The following is a 17,802-nucleotide window of genomic DNA, read 5'->3' as shown; positions in this document are numbered from 1 at the left end:
TAGATGAGTGGCTCATAACTGCCCCGACCAGGCATCTACTTCTAGAAGCAAAAAGCATGGTTCTTCGAACATGTTCCTTGTTAGGTATTACAATAAATTACACAAAGTCACTCTTAGATCCCTCTCGAGAATTGGACTTCATAGGAGCAAACATAAGCACAATCGAGATGGTAGCATGCTCCCGTCATCAAGAGTAGTCGACTATAAGAGATCAGGTCAGAAAGTTGCTACACAACTCAAGGGTATCTGCTCAAATAGTACTTCAGACATTAGGTTCTATGGCAGCAGCAATAATAGTAATTCCACTAGTGAGATTCCACTTGAGAGTCTTAGACCACTGTACGGCAAGAAACCACTGTATCATTCACCAACCCATGTCAGCCCCGATATGAATTACGAACACTTTCAAGAATGTTTTTGTATGGTGGATTCAATCAGATCAACTTATACAAGGTCGCCCCTTTGTTCCTGCACTCTCTAAGGCCGCAGTAACCATGGATGCTTCCCAGATATGGTGGGGGATATTATTTGGGAAAAACAGTCCAAGGCACATGGTCTACACAAGAGGCCAAGTCGCACATAAATGTCTTAGAGATGAGAGTGGTGCTACTAGCATTGCAAGCCTTTCAGAATGCTCTCCTGCTAGGGACTGTTGTGATTCAGTTGGACAGCATGTTGGTAGTCTGGTACATCAACAAGTAAGGAAGAACCAGATAATACCCCTTATGCCAAGAGACACTCAGAGTATGCAGTGGGTGATCTTGTCCGACCGCTTTCTGGTAGCAGTGCTCATTCTGGAACAGTCAAACATAATAACAGACAAGTTGAATAGATCCATGATTATGCCTCACGAGTGGTCCCTCAGTCAGAAAGTGGCGGAAAGCATATTCCGCAAGTGGAGCCAGCCTTGCTGTGACCTTTTTGCATCACCTCTGAACAACAAATGTAGCAGCTACTTTGCCCTGCTTCCCCCCACACCAAGAGGGGAGTGCCCGAGGGATTCCCCCACACAAGTTTGGCCTCCCAGTCTATTATATACCTTTCCACCAAGGGTCTGTAGTACCAGAGCGAAAAACCCTATGAGCGAATACCAAAACATCGACCCATATACCGCAAACCGCAAAAATCCCAAACGCACTAAACCGCGAAAAAAAAATATCGAACTGTCATAGTCGGCCACCCCCACCACCCGCTACATACTACCTACCCAAACAAAATAAATAAACCACTTACATACACTAGCCAAACCCTACTTCTAACCTAAACTAAAGCACCAAAACCCTACCTCCAACACTACAATAAACCCCACAAACACCACTATCTATGCACTCTCCTTAACCCCTCCCTAACCCTAAGGTCCGTAACTACCGCACACATCCCATACAGACATACACCTAAACAAAATAAATAATACACATACATACACGTAAAAAAACCCTACACTTAATGCTACACTGACTCTTACATACATTACCTATCTATGCACTTACCTTAACCCAAATCCTAACACTTAAGTCCTATCTATCGCACACTTACCTTACGGAGCTATACCGCAGACGGGCCAACCAAAACAAATCAACATTTTGAAATTTGCGGTTTTGACCGTTCGGGGTTTACATACTTCGCGCAATACGGTTCGACGTCTTCGTATTCGCCTAAAGGGATTTTCGATCACGTAATAGGAACCCTTCCATCAACTCCTTAATCCCCAAATTTCTTCAGAAAGCAAACAGGTTGAAGGCAAAAGTAATCCTCCATGCCCCATATTGGCCTCAACGAATCTGGTTTCCCTTTCTTTGGCCTCACTTATGGAAGAAACCATGGATTCTGGCTCCAATTCCAGATCTTCTGTCACACCCAACAGGAGTGCTTCATCTGAGCATTCAAAGTCTCAAGCTGACAGCTTGGTATCTCCAGGTTCCATTGATAGCCAGACAACCTATGCTGTCTTTGCCATTTTGTCATATTCTATTATAGTGTCATAAGACATCTACATAAAAGTTGTAAAACAGTAAATGGAAGAGATTCGTACATTGGTCTCAACAAAATGAAGTACACCCTTTTTCATCTTCTATCCACACTATGCTAGAGATTTTAGCACAGCTGTTTAATGAGGGGACAACTTATTCTACAATAAAAGTGCAGCTGGCTGCAATCTCTAATTTTCACATCAGAGTTGATGGCATGCCTTGCTTCACATAAGCTATGCAAAGCATTCTTGAGAGGAACTCTCTTATCCAAGCACCCTTATAAAGATCCTTCACCACCTTGGGACTTAAATTTGGTATTACAGAAAATTGTACAGCCTCCCTTGGAACCAGCAGCTACCTGTCAACTTAAATTTCTCTCTTGGAAAACCATATTCTTGGTAGCCATCACGTCTGCAAAAAGAATATTTGAGAGTCAGGCCTTATCATCCAAACCTCCATACTTGGTCTTCCACAAAGACAGCGTCACTTTACATACTAATCCTTCATTCTTACTGAAGATAGTTTCAGAGAATGCTGTCAACCAATCCATTAATCTACCAGTTTTCTTCCCCAGCTTTGTCAATAAAGGTGAATATTTGTTACATTTGTTGGATGTTCATAGACAACTATGTTTTTACCTTTATAGAACAAAGGACATAAGAAAACAACGTCAATTATTTGTCTCATCCTCAGGAAACAGATTGTGTCGTCCAGTGACAAAGGTGACTCTAGCTAAGTGGATTATGGACTGCATATCTTTTATTTATAAGAGACAAGGTTTAGAGCTGCCAAAAACTGAGCTCATTCCACTAGAGCCATGGCCACATCTTCAGCTTTTCAGTCCGGAGCGTCCATTGATAAGATTTGCACAGCAGCAACCTGGGCTACCCCTCATACTTTCATCCCTCATTATAGGTTAGATTTGATCTCTAGAGGTAGAGCCTTCTTTGGTTCAGTGGTTTTGAAGAATATCCTTCCATAAGGTCATCCAGGAAAAAAGGTAGCTGGGGACTCTGTCCCATATGTGAGGATAAAATGAAGATTGACAACATCAGATAAAATAGTTATGTACTCACCACAATGTTCCATCTATGTTGTACATTTTCATGTTTTCCCTCAACAACCCACCATCCCCCTGTCTCTTTCTTGGTTTTAGATGAGCAAGTTGACCTCAATTTGATAATCGTCTATTGCGAAAGTCAGAAATGGTCTTACCATTATCTGAGATGTTTCTCTATTCTACTACTTTTCTATTGTTATCAGCAAACAAGATATGAGGTGATTGGGAGAGAGGAATTATGGGTAGGGTAGGGTGCTCAAGACATTTTTGGTTGCCATGAGCTATTGGAACGGCAGAGCTGAACCCATATCTGAGGAAAAAATGAAAATGGACAACACAGATGGAACATTATGGTGAGTACATAACTATTTTTTCTGCATCCCCTGAGGCAACTGTATGATGTGATTAATATTGGTTACCTTTCTTACCAGAGCCATAGCTGGCTCATTTAGCACTCAGTGCCAGGCCCTGTGCTGGTGCCCCTCAACTGTAAGTTGAAGAGCCAAAAAAAAAAAGGTCCATTCTGTGTCTGTAAGATCCTAGTGTCACGTATCTGATGTACTGTGCTCCACAACTCAAGGAGCAAAAAACAAAACTGCAGAAAACTGTTAATACCTTTTCATACAAAAATGAATGCACCACTGGTGAATTGGCTTCTGCCTGTCGCTCTAATACCCAGTGCCCAGGGTGACTGCCCCCTTCACCCCACTATGCAAGAAGCAGGAATAAGCAGCATTACATTTTTGTCCAGCACTGTATTCTTGGACTGTCATACCAGACTTTTTTGCTGCTGTTCTTCTGCTAGTAATTTCTTTGCCACTTTGCACTAAGCCTATTCCCAGAATTTAGTCCATGCTCCACAGCCACTGTGAGAGTCGCATTCACCTTCTCATTCATCATAGATTAAATCTAGGTGAAGCTGAAGGGTGAAATAGCTGTGGATTTTTGCAGCACTACTCTCTATGTAAAAATGATTTATCTTAAGTACTTGGCTCACACACCCACTTAACTTGTCTGCTTATGCCCTCAGTTTGGTCTTAAGAGTAGAGTTAAACGTCTCCATTAGACCAGCTGTTTGTACATGGTAGGGTGTTGTGTGTAGCTTCTTTATCCCATAACTTCTGCTGACAGGTCAGCAGTTTTGAAATGAAATTACCACCTTTGTCTGACAGTATTTCCTGGGGCTAAGCCTACCCTGCTAAAAATTTCTAGCAAAGTATTTTTCACCTTTTCTGTGTTAGTGCAGGTCAAAGCCATCACCTCAGGGTACCTGTTAAAATATACATCTTCTTGGGGGTCATTAAGTGACTCTGTAGTGTCCTTGATTATCCTTTGAAATGCTCCCTTCTGCATGTACCTCACCTGACACCTTCAGCAGCTAGAGAGACCACAGAGGTTTCTAACCAAGAAAATACAGGGCCTTCAAACCATGACTTGCGTGGATAGACTGAAAGCCTTGACACTGTACTCTGTATCGTATAGGCTGCTGAGAGGCAACTTGTGCATAGCCTACATGGCAGTCTCTGACCCTGCTGTGATGGATATGCTGCACATCAGCAAGTCAAATGGCACAAGTCACTCGCTCAAGGGATCTTAACCTGTTTTGTGACATTAACAGAACATGCTGGAGAGACAGATACATCTCCCAGAGATTGCCACTACCCTGGAATAAACTTCCAATTCATGTGAAGTAGAGCTCCTCACTGCCCTATTTAAGTGCAACCTAGACAAATGGATGGAAGACTGCAAATTCACCCCAGGGGTGGCACCCTTGTCCCTCATGGACAGGGGTAGTCGGTGTTCATCATAGTTTCACTCTGTGAATTATGTCCATCTAACCAAGGACAATTGAGGCAACTTGGGATTAACATGGCTAGGCTTGTAAGGGTTCTAGAGCAGCTAGCCTAGTAACCTCCTATGAATCTATGAACCTCAGTGACAGACCGGGTACTAAATCAAACAAACACTGTTATTCAGAGGAACTGAAACTTGACTGGCCCAGGTGACCCAGGTTCAGTTAGCTACTTGGGTGTCTGAGGCACTAGGAAGGGAAAGATGGGCCTGTCCATCTTGACAGGAAGGGAGTGTGGTTGGTTGCACCTCATGGTTGATCCTGTCTTTGCTACTGGGGATGCACAGTGGCAATGTCCTTAAGATGGTGGTGGGGTACTGGTTGAGTTGCTACAGAGGCAAGACAATACACCAGCATGCCGCATTGCATCTCTGGTCCTGTGGGTGTTGTGATTATATGCAGGGAAGGCAGAGGTAGGGCATTAAAAAGGCTCCTTAGAAGCAATATGATAATGCTGCAGATGCATTGATGTTCTCATTGGCCATGAGATTTAGTGGAAGTTATTCTGGGAGAGGGAGGAGAGCCCGGCAGACCTAGTGAATGAGGAGATTCCCTGATGACAACTGATTGTCAGCTGTGAGAAGCCAAAAAGAGAAGGGGGGAAAGGGTACCAAAGCAGCCTTGGCTTCTTCTTCTGCCTTGCTAGACTTTTGCCATGGCTAATACTTTTTGCATTACCTTGTCCCATTTATTGAAATGTATGGTCAATAATCATTTTGCGTTAGCTTTCTTTTTGTGTAGTTTATGTCCATATGAACTGAAAAAGAAATATCATGAATATACTAGTGGCATAAAGGGGATAGAGTCATGACTGTGGCCCAATGACCCAAATTCAGTTAGCAGCTCAAGGGGTTGAGGGCACAGGTGGAAGAGAATGGGCATGCCTAGTTGCTCATTCCCAATTGCTCCAAAGCCGTGTCTCATTAAGTAACTTGCTTAAGGTCAAACAGTGGGCAAACGAAGGTGTAAAGGTTCAAGCCCTGTACTCTTAGAATAGGAAGCAGCTCATTAACAGTTGAGCTTTAGTCCTTTGTACTACCTGCCAGACAGTCCAGTAAAGTTGACAGTTACATCTCAGACTTGGGCTGGCTGCTACATCCTCACTGTTTCCCAGAAGTAGACACATCAGCCTCTTTCAGAGGTGTTGACACTGGCTGAATTTCACTCAATTGGCTTTCCAGTACACTTATATCCATGCAGTTGTATTGTATATGGGATGCTGTGTCATTAAAATGTAACATATTTGTGAAGACGATATCAAACACTGGCAGCTGTGTGTTCCCCTGCCCCTTTCCTAGCCCAAATGAACTCTGGCCCATGCCACCCTAAAAGTTGTTGTTCATCTGTTCCTAACTGTAATGGACTGCTAAGCAGTTATTACTCCTTAACAGATGTAGGCTTAACAGTAGTTATTCCAGATGTGATATCCCACTTAACAGTGGTGTCTTTCCCCTTCACAAGGACAGTAAACAGGCTCTTGCAGTTGTTGTCATACTGTGAACCTTCACTACAGTGGTGTTGCATCTGTTACCTGCCTAGTAGCTTTTGTTCCTATCACTGACACTGTGGTCATACAGACAAAGCATGTCCCACTTGGTTACATTGGAAACGTCTAACTCCAAGACTACAGGAACCATTGATTTCTCCTTTTGCTTGTGGAACCTGCAGTGATTGTTTAAACTATCCCTCTTTAGTTGCTTCACATCCATGTGTAGTGCTGGGTAAACCACTCTTTTGCAGTTGTGCCCTGCTGGCTAGATAGTGCTCACCCTTTCTGTCGATTTCATTAGCAGTTACACTCGTCTGTCATCCAGATTCTCATACCATCAGGTAAAGCACTAAGTGCATACATCTTTATGATCAGGTCTGCCAGTATTTCAGAAGTAGTGATTTAGTATCCACTCACCCAGCTATTAAAGTAAGTGTTTTGTTTTGCAGTGAAATCACTGACACTGTGTTCTGCTTTTTTTTCTTTATTTTCATGTACACTTCAGGAGTTAATAATGTAAAACATTCACACAAACTATTTTTTACTTATATGTAATATAGAAATCATTATTTCTTAACTTGCTATTGACATGCATTGCCTCATCTTTGAGTAGGCTCAATGGATGGTTATCCTCAACCCCTTGTCCTATTTTGCACATGGGTTTTGGGTATCGCTTCAGCAGTGACAGTCATCAAGGTAAAACCTTATTCATTGACCTTATCTAGTTGATGCTCATTACACATGCTTGAATGTGCAACCAAAAACGATGAAATCATCCACTTTCTGTTGAAGAAACAATTTGGTATTGACCTTAATGTCCAGGGCTGGGTTTTCACTCCTCCTACTTTTCTGAGTAAGATTGTGGTACTCTTTGAAGTAAGTGTTGCATTTTCCAAGAGCAAGAAGTTTGAGGAAAGAATGGATTCATTTAACTACTGGCTTTGGGAGTGTGGTGGGCAGCAGAGGAGTGTGAGAGTATGGGAGAACGAGGTAGGGAAGAAGTGTTCAGATACATAGACTTCTTGTCACTTCCCATCAGACTGTATTTGGTAAAATAGGGACTGGAAAGGCACCTGTTCATAAAAAAGCAGAACAAGGTTGCCAGAAGGAAAAGAGTAAAACGTGAAGAAAGATGACATGTTGCCAGGGATAGATGAACTGTGATAGACTGAAGGGTCTTGTAGAAGAGGGCAGAGATTTTAACCCCAGCTCTTAGGTACTAGCTCCACTAATTGCTGTACGGGTAAATGTACTTCTGACATTTCTTTACTTTATGCCAGTTTCAGTACTGCCTAATTAAACGCCTTTACTCCTGGTGGATGTCTACCCGAAACTTGCTTTACATGCACCTCTTCTTTGTTCTGTGTCACAAATTTCAGAAGTGGAGCCTTCAGCTCCACATACCCCAGAGCACCTGATGCTTGTGGAACCAGTCATCTCATGTACTATATACACTTTTAATTTCTTTTCTGGATCCCAGCCCAGGACCACATTATTTCCTTCTTTTAGGGCTACATCTTGATTTTCCCAGCTGAGCCCATGTTCAGTTCTCCTGTTGCTTTCTTCTTTTGGTGTAGGGTCAGCATTCTACGCATGGTGAATTTGCACACCATAATAAAACAGCTTTATTTGCCACAAATGCAGATTCTTCAGACCGTAAGATTTAACCCCCCCCCCCCCAAAAAAAAAAAATTGCACATTCTGAATATTTGGAGCTGAACCTAAATTCTTTAGCTGATAATACGGAAAAATAGGGGGCATTCTACCTCCCCTTTATCATCTCCTGATGGCAAAGAGTTTGTGAAAATTGTGTTTTATGCCACAGAGAGCTAACTTATCTTCATAACATATCTTTTCCCCAGAAGAAGACTCTAAAATGCTTGTCACCTCCCAGAGCAGTGTTTTTCGTTGGTCTAAGGACTTTCTTTATGGTCCTTATTTTTTTGTATAGGAATACCTGAACATGTTGGCATCAATCCCCAGGAAGGTTAAGAAGGTGTTTAGACACTCATTGTCTTTGGGGCAGCCTTAAAGAAAAAAAAAAACATTTTTCAATACTTAACTATTTCTGTCCCTGACACACAGTTTAAAGCTATAAGACTGATAGAGGTAGCATGTATTCAGATCTTCCACATTGTCCTTGAGTGTACTGAACTATGTTAGGCAGATTCTTGATTTCCCACAGGACTCAATTGATGAAGTGCAGCATATTGCAGATGGGCTCCCTGATGGCTTTCCAGAAGATTCTCTCAAGTAAAGGTGTCCACATGCGTAATGGTTTTACGACCTCATGGCTGTGTAAACTACAATGAAAGGGTCTACTAGAGAGGCAGAATCTGAAATTGTTGTAAACCAGTATTTGCAGTTGTGCCTCAGGCCTTTTGACAGTGACACCATTGTAGGCTTTCTAGATTAAACAATGAGGTTCAGTGCCAACAACTGCAGAGTGCAGAACTTGGGCCCCAACAGCCTTGGTGGGAAGTATCAGCAAGGGAGAGTGAAACTGAGTGCAGCAGGAAGAGGATTTGGGGGGTGATCATTCTTTGTCTGGCCCACCAGGAGTAGAGTGAGAGCATCAGTGGCAATTGCAACAGACAGACAGCTGGAGTACATCCTCGGGGGAGGGGGGGGGGTCAAATTACAAAAACAAAGAAGTACTACTTTTATCCTGTAATGGTTTAGTCATACCACATGTTGAACATAAGGTACAGTTCTGGGGAACATATAAGGAAAAAGGCATCAGGTTAATTGGATCTAGTCCAGACAAAATATAACAGAAAGATATGGAACAGAGAGGAAGGTATATGACCATAAGTTGGACGAGCTTGAGCACTTGTCACTTGAGACTAAGAGGATTTGATTCTGATGTATAAGATCCAATCAGGGAAATGTGGAGGGATCATTCTGAATAGGAGGGACAGAATGGGAATGAACGAGGCACAGGCATCAGATTGCTGAAACTAACTACTGTAATCTCCAAATATACTGCAGATCTATGCATTGGACTGCTGGAATGGCTTGTAGAAAATTAGTCCACAAAAGCATTCAGGAGAGAATGGGGGAAAGGTTGGTATGGAGGGACTGTAAAACATTTAAAATACATTTAAAAGGGCAGACCAGACAGCCTTATTGTCTCCTCCTGCCATCAGACAAATATGTCTTGAAATTGAAAAGAACTTGAGGGGAAGGGAAAAACTTTTAAAGGGTAAGCCATTGTGGCTGATGGTGTAATTTTCTCTCCTTCACAGGATTCTTTTTTCTAGAAGCAGAACAATCAGCAGAAGCTGTTGGTCCATTGCAGCCTGCAGCCCAGCTGCAAGTTGGGAGCTGCACCTTATTAACCTTTTCTCTCTGGAGCTCAGCAAAGGTATTGCTTAATGAAGCAGTCATTTTTAAAGGCAGCTGCAATTGACAGCCTTTCCTAAGAATCCTTTCATATGATTGCCCCCTTCAGTCATTCCTTCCCTCGTTGAACAGAGGAAACTGGATGGGTTGTTGGAATCTGCAAGATGTTTCCCTGTACAGAAAGTTTGCAAAGCGGCCAAGATGTTTTTGTCACTTCTGAGTTAGTGCCAGTTGTTACCACTTTTAGACTCTTCTCTTTAGGCTTATCTCAGCCCATGGTATCCAGAAAATGTACTTCACTATTTGTGACTCATCTCATTCTTCATAACACCAGACTGTTTCTTTATTGACACAGCTAACACATAGTGGCAACTACCAGATACCATTTTTGTCTGGCAGGGGGAGTTCTTGGTATATGCATTTCCATACTTGTGGTAATAGTGAACTTTACAAAATCCCAGTTTGCAGTTACATTGTTACATAGGCAGTCAAGGATACTAGGACTTGTTAGACAGTTATACCCCTACAAAGAGTCATATACATTTTGCAAGAGATGCAGTTATTGATGATAGAGCCAGTCCTACAGCCAGTATGCGTCTCTGGACTGTAGGGCTAACAGTGACAGTCACTGTTATGCATCATGTGACATGTCCCATAAGAGTTCATCTCTTTTGAGTTCATTGGTTTTTCAAGAAGGAACCTTTCCATGCTGTTGTACAGTGTCTGCAAATGTGAAAATGTGGTATATTGTATACCACTTGATTACCAGGTCACCCTTCACTTTTTAGTGACACTGCTGCATCTACAGACACCACAGATGTATTTGCCTTCATCAGTTGTTATGGAGGGGGCACTACAATTAGTGGATAGCCGAAAGGATATGGTCAGATCAGGAGTTCCTTTTGCCCATCTCCGTTCTAGAAATGAGAGTTGTCCGTATCTTTCCTTTGACTGTCCAAGAATTTCTTCAAGGTCATATGTCCATTCAGACAATATGTCTGTAGTTTGGTATCAGGAAGAAAAGTAGAAATCACTTCAAACCATTGTATAGGGTGGCATTGAGAGTCTGGGAATTGGCCATTAAAAACTATCACTTTGTTTCCGTCATGCACATTCTAAGGAGATTTAGCTTTTTAGCATACAGACTCTGCTGCTATGTTCTTGTGACAAATATGTGATCCTTCAGCCTGTCTGCAATTAGAACACGTTTAAATAAAGGGGTGCAGCTGTTTTTGACCTCTGCATCCTCAACCAATCAAATGCTGCAGATATTTTCTTTGAGTTTGTTTCCCAGTAGTACAGAAATTCAGGATGTCTAGTGAAAACCTGGCCTATAGTATTTGTCTTTGCCTTTTCCCCTTTTCCTTTAAAAACAAAGCTTATTTAAATAACGGGACTTTACAATGCAGCAGTATTCTGATAGCATCTTTTTTGGTCCCAAGAGGTATGATTTCTGACTGCCCTCACCAAAGATTGTTGACTGTCTCTTCCACGAAAGCTTACTGAATCTGTATGCCTTCATGCTCACAGCTTGACTTCATTTATGCACATTACCTAGTCAGCAGACCTTTCTGAAAGTGCAGTATTTATCACTTCATTTCTCCTCTGAGAAATTCTACCCCCAAAACTTAAGACAAATGGAAATGATTTATTCACAATTAAGTAGTTTACTGTTTGTTTGAGATAGTGGCCTCAGTAGACCTGAACTTCTTAACCTGAAAGAACAGACTGTTGTAGTTATCACAGCTAAAAGGATGTCTTGAGTTAAATGTTTTTAAGAAAAACTTTACCTTGCGTGCTAGAAAGAGAGAGAGAGTGAAAAAATAGAGAAAAACACTTTGTGAACTAAACCCTTCTTTCAGGCTCATTGCAGGTACAGAGGCCTATCAGAGCCAGTCAATTCATTTACTGTTTTTCTTTGCTCAGTGGTTTGGTCAAGGTAAGTACCTGCTTCATTATGTAGATGAACAGAGGCATTATGTAGACAGAACTCAGTCCTTCAACAAGGGTGACCATATTTCTAAAGTCTGTAAAGGCAGGAAGGTCACTGAACTGCATTGTCATCATAAATGTGGAAGTATATATATATATATATATATATATGTGCATGTGTAATGTATAAAGCATGGGCGCGTGCACACACGCACACTTTTCTCTTTGGTTGCATCCCAGGTCATAGCTGAAGAAAGTTCATGAACTAGCCCACTTACCTGGTTAACAAAAAATAAATAAATCAAAATATTGTACTAGCAGTTCCTTTTATTCATGGAGTTGAATGTATTGTGTATTTAATCAAGACTACTTATTTATTTTTATTTTACATTCATTTACCAGGAAAGTCTGACTGGACGGAACATATCATCATGGAACTCAAAAACAAAGACATTGGTAATCTCCAAACTCTGAATCCCACCCAGTTCGGGTTTGTAAAAAGCAGATCATGTCCCCTAAACCTGAAAGACTTCTTTGAAGCAGTTACCAAAGCCATAGATGAGGGTAAGGTGGTTCACACAGCCTATCTAGATCTCACCAAGGCTTTCAGTACCATCCCCCATTCTGGAATTACAGATAAACTCACTAAACTAGGTATAAATCCCTATGTCACAAGATGGGTTGCCAACTGGCTCATGGACAGAACCCACATTGTGAAAGTAGCAGACTCCAAATCCGACTTCAGACCAGTGACAAGTGGAGTACCACAGGATTCAGTCCTGTGTCCTCTTCTGTTTGGTATCTACTTCTCTGAAGTACAGGCTAACACAGAAGGTCTTTGGCTAATGAAGTTTGCAGATGACTGCAAACTGGGAGCCACAATCGAAACTCTTAATGATGTGGACATCCTACAAAAGGGCCTCACTGAGACAGATGCCTGGTGTCAAAGCCATGGCCTGAAGCTCAATGCCAAAACGTGCATTGTCATCCCCTTTAGTAAAAACTCTGTACCCATGAACTACCACATAGGTGACAGTCTACTTAACACCGAAAGTGTGATGAGACCTTGGAACACAGGTGGACAGTAGTCTCTCCTTTGATAATCACATTGCCACAGTGGTCAGGAAATCCTTCTACGTGGCACACCACATCACAAAAGGTTTTTCATCCAGACCCATGAGAGAGTACAGCGCCCCTTTTGGTATGTACCTCACAAGACATCTACAACAACTGGAGAGGCCACAGAAATACCTCACAAAGAGGATTACTGGCCTCAAACAGATGCCCTATGCAGACCGTCTCAAAAAACTCCAGCTTTACTCCGTCGCATATCGCCTACTCTGAGGTGATCTCTGCCTAACATACAAAGCTATGTCAAACCCAGAGCTGTTGGACATGCTCCACTTAAAGAAATCCCAATCCCTCCGAGCTACACACTTTAGGGACCTAAACCTTGTCACCACAATAAACAGAACATGCTGGAGGGATAGATTCCTGTCCCAGAGACTTCCCATACTCGGGAAGAGACTACCTATCTATGTCAAACAGAGCTCCTCATTAGCTCTCTTCAAGAAACGTTTTGATGATTGGATGGGAAATAGGAAATTCACCCCAGGGATCACTTTGGTGGCTCTCCTCAAGAGGGGCATATGAAAATAATTTTCTTAGGTGGCGAAAGCCAGGGTACCTTTTTGGCTACGCTTATATAGGCACTAGGGCCAATAGCCTAGTACCTACCTATGAACCTATGGACACAGTTCCATATTCAGCAGAGCCCCAGTGAGAAAAGCTCTACATACAACACTAATCAGAATCAGTTACATATTGAGAAATTGATGCACAGTAGACAAGTTGGTGAACATAACTTGGAACACTGGTAAAATATATGACAGTACAAATGACTAGCAAATAGATTACATTAAACTGTTGAACTATAATACACTTTACACAAATTACATATGTGAAGTTGTTCTGTCTCGCTGTTCATTCTTCCAGATGGGTTCAGAGCTGATCCTCAGCTCCAAGTCGGCTTACTACAAAGCTGAAGGTCTTCAGACAGCTCAAGGCCAAGTCCCTGTCCCATGATGCACCTTGAGTTACCTCAGATCTAGTTTGCTGCTGCAACAAATTGGAGGTTTCCAAGCACAGCTCGAGCCAGTATAGCTTTTCTATAAAACTTTCAAAAATGTTTCTCTTATATTAATAGTTGTTGTTAGTCATTGCTAGTTATAACTTAGATCTTTTATAGCTTTAAACTTGATAGTTCTCTTTCTCCCTTTGGCCTTCGTTTTTTATAGGCTTTTACTATCCCTTCCCTTATTGGTGTGCCTTATATAGATAATTAGTATAGTCTTTTACAAACATTTGTAGATGGTTAAATTTGGTGTGTGTGTGTGTGTGTGTGTGTGTGTGTGTGTGTGTGTGTGTGTGTGTGTACATTTATACAGCCGATTTGTTCCTTTTAGGGGTTATTTACAGTTTATATTATAATGAACTCTAAAATTGTTAAAGTTTGTGTGTGTGTGTACTTTCTTGTTGAATAACAAGTATTTTTGGTATAGTAAATAGTGTTATGGCTGACCAGGATAAAGAAAAACATCCCAGGTCTGGTTGTAAAAAATGTCCAAAGTGTGGACAAAAGATGTCAGTGACAGATAGTCACGTAAATTGTGTTTACCGTCTTGGAGCCTCGCACTTGCAGGAGAGCTTTTCCATTTGCCATTCTTTTTTTTCCAGAGTATTACATGAGAGAAAAAGAAAACTCATTGACAGAGGACTGTTAAAAATCTTCATTTCAGTAAGCTTTGAGTGACCAGGATAAATCTAGCCAATCTCCCAAGTTTTCTAAGGCTTCATCTACTGATGTGACAAAATCTTTAAAACCATCGACGTCGGCTCCACAGCCTTCTGAGCCGAGCTTCCTGTCTTTTCGGAGTCAGTCCCCAGTCCTGGAACTGGTCTCCAAAGTATTAAAGTCTCCCATTCTCCAGTCGGTACCACCCTCCATACATTTATCTTGGTGCTCGATCAGCCTATCCAATTTGGATGTGGATCGTGTGGTGCAGAAGTTGCTACAGGCACCGGCGTTTGCTAAATTTTTATCGGCTCCAACCCAAGTGGTTTCGGAACTGAAGACTGTTATGCCATCAACGACTTTTCTTCCTCCGTGCCATTCTGGTCCTTCAGAGCTGGAGGAGTTGGACCTGATGATTGTTGAACCTTGGAAGAGCGTTGCACCACAGGTGTTAGTATTTCATCTGAGTATTGCTAAACAACCAAAATGGCAGAAAGACAGCTTCAAAGCAACAGCTTCACTAACAGGCTTTTACCATGTTGAATCCACAATATATGAAATATAGAGCTTTGCTGTTGTAAAAGTCAAGTGGCATTGTAATTCCACAGCTTTAAAACATGTGGATGTCATAAAAACAGAAAAAGCGAACATAAAAGTGAAGAACCCTTCTGATGTAAACAATGGACGTCCAGCTCTATATTTCATATATTGTGGATTCAGCAATGAAACTGTACTAGTAGACAGGCGTAGAACAAAAGTTAGAATTACTCAGCTTTTAGAATGTTGTTATGCTTTAGTAGACGATAATAGTAAACATTTTCTATCACATTAATTACAGCAGGTTGTGTGTATTTCGAGAAAGCCTTACTTGCATTTCCTCTTGCTTTCTTTGTGAATTTTCTTTGGTCAATGTAGTACAGTTCACTGTATCATATTATATGTGCTAATATGATTTTGGTATCTTTATTTTGCTACAGCTATGCAAAAAGTTGGGTGGATCTTGTGTTACGACTCTGGATGGATACTACGTTGAGTCTGTGGTCTGTATTATCATTGGATTTTCCTGGTGGTTTCTGCTTGGACCTAAACTTAAAAAACTACAAAATGAAGGACCATCTTCGTGGCATTGTAGAAAGAAAAAAAATTGCGACGACATCCCAAGCTGATTAAAAAGAAAGAGCTTTTATCATTCTGCATCTGTAGATAATATATTTTTATATATAGATGTATTAAGATATGGTTAACCATGGCAAGCCATGGTATAAATTACTTCCAAGTGCTTCTATTGCACAGTTTATATGAATATTGAAAATCTTTATATGGTATGTATTTCTTTATTATGTGCTTCTGTAGCACAGTTTGTATGGACACTGAAAATGTTTAGTACTTTCTTTATAAATATGAGTTTAGTTATCTGATGTTCAGGGCCTTCCTTAATAGGTTTACGACTGGATTATCTCTTCTGCACTAGCTGGAGTTTGGCATTTGTTATTAGCAAAATTCCACATACAGTAACAATGGTACATTCAACTGATTAACATAGTGACATAATGCACTTATTACATACGTGATCTCATTCCTGAGCCCAGCAGTTTTTCCTCTCACACATTTGATATGTGTGCATCTGCTTTCTTCTGTAAAGCACCGTATTCTTATATTTCACTATTATAATGTCTGCCCAGTTCCCAGTTGGGACCTACCTCCTGCATTGCTTATACTCGTTGGTGGAAGAATACAACATTGAGACTTGCTACAATAGCCAGAAATTCAACCTGACTACTCATTGTCAAAGGATGGAAAAATTGTTTGCGCTCTATGAAGATGGCATTGGTCAAGAGCATTTTGTATGGAGACCAGGAGGATGGTCCTCCTTACAACACCAAGCATAAGAGCTTTACCACAAGGGTGAGCACTCACAGACTAGGTCATGCCTGAAGTGTTTCAAAGTCCATCTGGCCAACCGGACTCTGTAGGTTGCAAGAATGCCCTCAACTAGTAAGGGGTCAAGGTCCTGCTGCTTCTCGGCCTCTTAAAGATCCATCAAACACCGAGATTGAGGCGGGAAAGACTTAGGCCAACATCTGAAACAGTTGTAGGCTACTGACCTATCGGTTTTACCCAGATTGTTTTACTAATCTTTCCACTTCTGTTGATGCATGCTAAGTGGTTACTTGTGTGAAACAGCCCAGTCTTTGGCAAATTTTTTTGAATATTTCTACAGAAAAATCATATTTTCTGTGTTCTTTGCCTTTGATCATTATCATTTCTGCTTTCCATTCTGCAAGTTTAAGTTTTGATCAGTCTAATTTTTATAGAATTTTTTTGAACATTTAACTGACTTCTCCCTCCCTCCATCTGGGGCATTTTCACCTCAACCTATCAACCTGTTGTCCAATATTTCTGCATATTGTTTGTTCCTTTTTGTTTACATGTATTTATTTTTTTCAAAAGTGTGTGTGTGTGTGTGTGTGTGTGTGTGTATATATATATATATATATATATATATATATATATATATATATATATATATATATGTGTGTGTGTGTGTGTGTGTATTAGAAATAGATATGTTGCAGTTTTTTTTATTATTTTTGTGGCTTTGGAAGTTTTCTTTTTATTTGGTTGCAATTTCCTTCAAACACTGTTGCTTTTGTGTACATATGCTTATACAACATTTGTACTGTGGTTATGGAGGGAAAGGAGTTCAAGAAATGCTTGTGTCGAAAAAAATAGACTCAGACAAGTATTTTTTTTTTCTAGATGGTGAACATTTTCAAGAAGACTGCAATTTCTTTTATTTTTTTCAAACTTGCCACAGTTAAAGACAAGAAAAACAAATTAGCCATAAAAACATTTAAAGCCTATTCCCTGTCTACACCCCCTGAGGATTCAACCTCAGGTTTCCTATCAATCTCAACTCCCTGTTAGGTTCAAGGCTTAGCCAGGTGCTGCCAAGTACAGAGAAAGGACAAAGACTTGAAGAGAAGTCATAAGTTGAGCAGCACTGATTATGATCGTGCAAAGTGTTCCTTCCTAGTTTAATTTTGAAGAATCCCCATTGTAAGAATGCTTTCTTGACTTTTTCCATTCTGATGTGGCTCAGTTGTCTGTAATAGTGGTTTCAGAGAGCTTTCTGCTTAAAAGCTCTTGGACTAAGTGTGTATCTTCCATAACTGAATTTGAAGTTAAAATATTTTTAGCTTCTTCACCTCCTTCTCCCAGGCCTGTTAGGTCCCATCACGGTATTTCTTTTGAATTGAATTACATTTTTCAAGATTCAGCTTGTGATGTCTCAAGGCCTTCCTTCACACACAGAAAGAAGTCCTTCTTCCTTGCTAAGTTTCTCTGCTCCATCTTCTC

General features: G+C 41.0%; 1 protein-coding gene across 1 annotated transcript in view; it reads left to right on the top strand.

Moving 5' to 3' along the window:
• Nucleotides 1–15,855, top strand: part of LOC122800444 (acetyl-coenzyme A transporter 1-like) — a 171,369-nt gene extending 155,514 nt beyond the window's left edge. The window contains exon 5 of the mRNA XM_044069889.1: nt 15,420–15,855. Coding sequence (XP_043925824.1) covers nt 15,420–15,608 — 189 coding nt within the window. The 3' untranslated portion in view covers nt 15,609–15,855. The remainder of the gene's footprint in view (nt 1–15,419) is intronic.
• The last annotated feature ends 1,947 nt before the right edge of the window (nt 15,856–17,802 follow it).

The sequence above is a fragment of the Protopterus annectens genome, chromosome 4.part0 (assembly GCF_019279795.1).
Source record: "Protopterus annectens isolate FY-2018-M chromosome 4.part0, PAN1.0, whole genome shotgun sequence".
Classification (NCBI taxonomy): domain Eukaryota; kingdom Metazoa; phylum Chordata; order Ceratodontiformes; family Protopteridae; genus Protopterus; species Protopterus annectens.
The sequence above is the reverse complement of the archived record's forward strand: the minus strand, read 5'-3'. Positions and strand labels throughout refer to the sequence as shown.